The sequence below is a fragment of the Leptosomus discolor genome, chromosome 1 (assembly GCF_034619465.1).
Source record: "Leptosomus discolor isolate bLepDis1 chromosome 1, bLepDis1.hap2, whole genome shotgun sequence".
In the NCBI taxonomy this organism is placed as follows: Eukaryota; Metazoa; Chordata; class Aves; order Leptosomiformes; family Leptosomidae; genus Leptosomus; species Leptosomus discolor.
Genome location: NC_141391.1, coordinates 17,140,598 through 17,146,688, shown reverse-complemented (window position 1 = coordinate 17,146,688; position 6,091 = coordinate 17,140,598). Strand labels below are relative to the sequence as shown.

Genomic DNA, 6,091 nt, shown 5'->3' with positions numbered 1-6,091 from the left:
CCCCGCGGAGAGGGACCATCCCCCCAGGGCGAAGCAGGCGGGACGGCGGCGCCGGGACCGCCCTGTCTGGCTCCTCCATGACCCGGCGAGATCCCCGCCGCCGGAAGCTCATTGAGGAGGGAGGCGGGCCTTGACAGCCATTAGCCAATCACCGGCAGACATCGGGAAGACAAGCAGCGACTGTAGCAAATGCTGTCTGGGGGCTGCGCACGGCGGCAGCCCCGCTGGGAGAGGAGTAGCCGCGCTCCAAGCGTCCGTGGGGGATTCAGGCCTGCCTGGCGCGTCAGGGCGGGGCGTGGGAAGCAGTGGCGGACGTAGACCACCAATAGGCGTGCGGCAAGGACTGACAGGCACGCAGCTCGCCCAATGGGAAGGCGGTGGCTGTTAAAGGGCCGGCGACCTGGAGGGGCGAGTTGGGCGCAGGTGAGTAGTTCGCGCGGCTCCCCGGGGACCTGCGTGGGGCGGGCAGCGGGGCCGGCCCGCCGCGGGGCTGAGGCAGCCGCTCCCTCGTGGGGCCGCTGCCCGCCCGGGGTGCAGGCAGCCGCCGGCCGCTTTGCGGGAGGACAGCGGTGGGGCTGCGCCGCCCTCGGCCCCTGCGGGAGGTGAGGCGGTTGCCCGCAGTCCTCCTCGGCGGCCCTGTGGGGAGGCCCTCCTTCTCCTCCTCCTCCCGGGAGAGGCGCAGGGCCCCGGGGACCCTGGCGTGCGGCGGCGGCCGCGGGCCCACCTGCTCCCCGGGGCTCAGCGCGGCGGGCCCCGGCGGCCGCGCCCGGGGCGCTGCGGCGCGGGCCCGGCGGGGGCGTGCCGGCCGGGACAGGCGGCCGTGCTCCCGCCTGCCTTTGTTGCCTTCCTTGGCCTCCCCGCGGCGCTTCGTGCGCCTCCTGGCGGGACCGGGCCAGCCCCGCTGGCTGGCGGCGAGGTCGCTGGGCCGCCTCGGGGCGGAGGGCTGGGCCGGCCTTCCCCCCTCCAAAATGCGCGCCCTGCTCGGAGGAGAGGTATTCTCCCCATTGCTGTTGCAGGGGAAGGGGAACTTTGGCCTGATGAATCTTTGGATTCAACAGCTTGAATCCACGGCTGCTTCCCATCTTCAGTACCTCCTCGCCGCTTCGTTAAATGATCCTTTCGGGTGGTGGTGGTTGCCTTTACGTTTCCTTTTCGTGTGCTCAAACGGCAAGCTCCTTGCAGGGAGGACTGTCCATTGGTGACGTGTTCAGCAGCACCCAGACCCTTCTGTACTAAAGCCTCTCTTGGTACAAAAGCATAAGTTGTTCGGAGCCCAAGGTAGCTTAAAAAATATTTTATTAAATACTAACGTTTTAAAAAATATTCGAGGCCAGCATGCTTACGTGTTGGGTAGGAAAGATTGTTGCTTGATACGGAAAACTTTGCAAGTGAACTACTTACAATTAATGACGCATAGGAGATGAAGAAAGAACTCTTTAAGTGATTATGTGCATTGTCCCCCAAATGGAGAGTTGTTTGTGTAATGTGCTGGTGTGTATGTTTTAACCAAGTTTAGGAAAATAACAGGAGAAAAAAATACTTAGTAGTTTAAGAATCCTGAGGAGGAGTTATTTAAGGATTAAGTCCATTAGGTATTAGCAATTGAATATATAATCTGCAAGGCATTTGCTTCAGGTGGACAAAAATCTATACTAGATTAATAGTGAACAAACATAAGAGCTTGAAACTGGAAGTACTGTATAGTGATTCGTTGGCCTACTCTGTTTAAAGCCTTTTAGACCTACCTAAGATGGTAGATAACATACAAAAGAAGGTTCAAAATAAATTCTAAATTGGGCCATTACCAAGCAGTCTATGACCAATTTTTTATTATCAGTCTCTGCTTTCAGTTTTTGGTAGGTTGTTGGGGTTTTTTTGGTAACAAGGGTCTCTGGTATATTTATCACGGCATTAATAGTCCCCTGTTTCTCCCACTCAAACTTTCCACTTTCTGTACACATTTTTTTGCACACAATCTGCCAGGTGTATTATGGGATTTAGCTTTCTCTTCAGCATCAGGCATAGGACCAGCTATTGCTGAGGGTAGAGGAGACTGGACGCACTTTCAGCCTGCCGTCACGTCTGACATGAGGTGTTTTGCAGTGCGAGACAGAGGAGGACGTTACTGTGGGCATATAGTGACTTATTCCTAAATCCTGAAAACACCTCTAATGCATGACATTTGTTTGAACTGGTAGTTATTTTCTGACATTCAGCATAATTGTTCAAGTTCTCTTTTTTTGTGATTAAGTCAGAAGAGCCTCTAGAACTTCAGCTTCTCATATTAATGTACATTTATTTTTTTTTTTTTTGTGAGTGGAAATGGTGTCTCATTTAAAATGTGTCTCAGAAATTTCAGTCCCCTAAGCATTTCATGTTTTTGAAGTAATGATACAACAATTTTAACTTTGTTTGGAAATAATTTAGCATTCAAACTGAAATGTGTATGTCAAATTTCAGCCTTAAGCAAATCCCGACTGGCAAAACTCTTTTAAGAGTTGAAGGAAAATAGCTGTATTTTTGTAATGGAAATATCAACTCAACCTTAACGGTTCGTGACATGGATATGTTAATGGATTTATAATTCATATGAGATTAGAGAAGGTATCTATAGCTACTTTATATTCAGAGTTTAACAAAATGGTTTTCTTCTATCAAATGAACAATCAGTTCAAAATACGCATTCCTTAAATGGTGACTTGGGAGTCAAGTTCGTTAAATGAAAATATACAGTGTGTACCTTGGAGATTTATGTTGTTTGCTCTTTTTCTCTTAGGAAGCCTGACAAATAGGAAAATACTACAAAGTGAAGAGAAAATTCACTTCACAAGAACTGAGCTCTGCTTTCATTGGCTTCTAAATTTTATTCGTATTAATAATTGATTAGTGTCAGATCATCTCTAGGCTACTGTGGTAAAATTATTAGGTTAAAGCTGGAAAAAATGAAACAATTAAAAAGAAAAAGAAAAAGCAATTTTAGCGTTCAGGAAACTCAAACTCTCCTTAAGGAAATCAGAAAAAGGAGAGAAGTACTCTTTTCAAAGCAACTTAATACAACAATTAATGAGATGAAACGGAAAGCATGGGAGGAAATAGCAGAGTGTGTAAATGCTGTAGGTGAAGGAGAGCAAAGAACAGGGACAGAAGTGAAAAGGCGATACCTTGACTGGAGAGCCCTCATGAAGAGAAAACGTCTGAATGCAAACATCAAAGTAGTAGGTGCTGGGTTTCACCTTCCTTCATCCAATTTAGATGACTCTCTCAATGAAGACATGGATGAGAAAATGGGATTTGCAATTGAATCTAGTTTTGAATGGCAAAATATCACTGACTTCAGAGAAGCCGGTGGATCTTTAACAGAAGTCAAAGTAGAAGATGAAGAGGAGGATCCACAGAATTTTGAAGTGAGTGTCTGACATACATTAGCTATATGCAATATGGCTTTTGTTTCATTTCAGCATAAGGCTTTTTGCTGTTCTTCTTCATAGCATCTGTTTCTGTGTTTTTCTGAATGTGTGAATTAAAGAAACTGTAGAAACAAATATGTTTCAGAGTGGTGGTGTTCAAATCTAGCAACTTGCAATTGTGCGTAAGGTCTTGGATGTTGATTGTTAAATTGATGTCCCTTAACTTTGAATATGTGTTTACACATACATTTTCCATTTGTATGTGCCATAGATAAGAATTAATTCAGTCAGTAGAATGAAAATACGCTGTTGAAGGAAACCAGTTCGTACTTAGGCTGTGTGGGTGGATGGACAGAGAAGAGAAATGCACCTCATCAACAAATGAAAGTATAGGTTACCTGCAGGTACAGAAAGAAATAGAATACAGAAATAGAATACTGTTTGCATTTCTTAAAATTAACCCACAGAAGATGAAAATACTACTTGATTAAGTCAGTCAGCCATTCTTCTCTGTTGGGATTTTAGTGTGAATTTGACAAGCAGCTGTGGATCCTGTAGTCAGGCTGTTACTCCTCGTAGTACTGTGATTGTCCTGGGGTAGGCAGCCAGCTGGAGTGAAGTCGAATGTTTGGATAGTATCGTTGTGCCTGTACAAATATACAGTTCTCATTTCAGAAAGGGGTAGTCAAACAGTTTTGGTTTGGTTTGGGGGGTTTTTTTGAGGGGAGGGAAGCAACTCCTTTCTTAGCTTAGTCAAGATGAGCTGGGGAAAAAAAATCAGCATAAGCTGTTAAATAGTAGCGAGACTACTGTCTGGCAGCTGCAGAACAGTGTCTGTCTGCCCTAGTGCTAGAGGAGTGGCAGTGGCTGTCATTGTCTTAAAATTTTCTGTACCTGTATCTTCCTCAGTTTCCCTTTCTTTTGCAGCATACTTGATGGGAGGCAATTATACCTTGTGTACTATGAGTTTGTAGCACATAAGGGTTATAATTTAAATGAGTTGTTACAGTCTGCCAAGAGCAATGGTCCTAACCACCTAGTCATCTGCATCATAAATAGCTTTACAGCAAATGTGTTAATACAAAATTGTGTAAACAAGTCCTGCTTATTGACCCACTTAATACAGTTTGAAGGGTTAGGAGCCTGTGAAAAATGTCAGTGTTAAATGTTTTTTAGAAATGGAGCCCTCAAGTTAGTGAAGGCTGGGTTAGCTTACATCCCACATAGCCTATGGATCCAGCTGCTCTGATAAGTAATTAGTCACAACAGATTCCTAGTGGCTTACACAAATGTCACTCAGCTATGTAAAAAGAAAGAACAACATATGCTTTTTTAGATCCATTTTTCTATCGGTGGTTCTAAATGCTCTGTAATACCTATGGTGCAATATTTTCTGTATGTTTTTGCATGTCCACTGACAACCTGATTTTCCATTTTGTATTACCAGATACTAACTTGCAGATGAAGTGTGTTTCTTTACCTGTGTAATGGTAGAAAACAGTCTTTTGATCTAACATGGTCATTTCACAGCATGCGAGTTAAACAGTTCCGAGTAGCTTTTAAAATGAAAAAAACCAGTATGTTCTTTGCAGCCAAGTTGTGTGTAACAAATTTATTCTGGCATAAAGACTGTAATGTAATTCTTGTCTACCACGTTCCTCTCTGCAGTTTCCTATTGAGGAAGAAGAAGAAATTTTGTCATCAGTCTTGCCAGATTCAAAAAAGGAAAACGACCTACCAGACTTCTCCCACATTGAAGAGTTTGGAAATCTAAGCTCTGCTCAAGCTAGGCTAGCCTATGAAGATTCTCACCTGCTTATAAATCTGGAGAAGCAGAAGGTGGAGCTGGAGAAGCAGCGACTAGACATTGAAGCTGAAAGGTTGCAAGTGGAGAAGGAGCGCCTGCAAATTGAAAAAGAACGGTTGCGGCATGTTGACTTGGAGCGTGAGAGACTTCAGATTGAGAAGGAGCGACTTCAGATTGAATGGGAGAAACTCAGGCTGGAATCTCTGCATACTGAAAAACCTGCCCTGGAAAATGACCTCACCCAAACGGAAAAGCCCATCATGCAGCCTCTGGATCTAGAAACTGAAAAGTTAAAACTTGAAAAAGAACGTTTGCAGTTAGAGAAAGAGAGGCTGCAGTTCCTAAAGTTTGAGTCGGAGAAGCTGCAGATTGAGAAGGAACGCTTGCAAGTGGAGAAGGAGCGCCTTCGAATTCAGAGAGAGGGTCACTTGCAGTGAACTCAACCGAAGTGTCAACATTAGTGTTTTGATGTTTGTAAAATAGAGGTAGTTCTTTTCTTAATACTGAAACTGTCCTAGAGGCCTAACATTCTTCTGCTCAGAGTTGAATGTTGATGTTAAACTGAAAAAGGAGGGAAAAAAAAGAAAAAAGAAAAAATGGTGCTCAGTATGTCAGTGTGCCTACATAAATGAGCTTGTGTGTGAAATTGCTTTTCAGTGTATCAGAACTAAATGTTATGTTTTCTTGTCTTCAGTATTGTGTTGTATTAGTTTGATGTCCTCCTCTCATAGACATATTGAGAAGGATCAAGGCTGAACCATGTACTTTTTTCACTTTTTTCACTGTATTAACAGTAAGGAAGGATCAGAATAAATCAACATATGTTGTGAGGGCATGGTGCTGATGATAGCCCACACAGTAAATCAGTGTAAGTTAG

At 44.5% G+C, this 6,091-nt stretch overlaps 1 protein-coding gene across 1 annotated transcript; it reads left to right on the top strand.

The window, feature by feature from the left end:
• The first annotated feature begins 2,787 nt into the window (after positions 1 to 2,787).
• MSANTD4 (Myb/SANT DNA binding domain containing 4 with coiled-coils) lies at positions 2,788 to 5,814 on the top strand. Its single transcript, XM_009959007.2, has 2 exons — positions 2,788 to 3,404; positions 5,076 to 5,814. Exons 1-2 carry the CDS (start codon positions 2,943 to 2,945, stop codon positions 5,649 to 5,651), a joined length of 1,038 nt encoding a protein of 345 aa, XP_009957309.1. The 5' UTR covers positions 2,788 to 2,942; the 3' UTR covers positions 5,652 to 5,814.
• Positions 5,815 to 6,091: the final 277 nt, after the last annotated feature.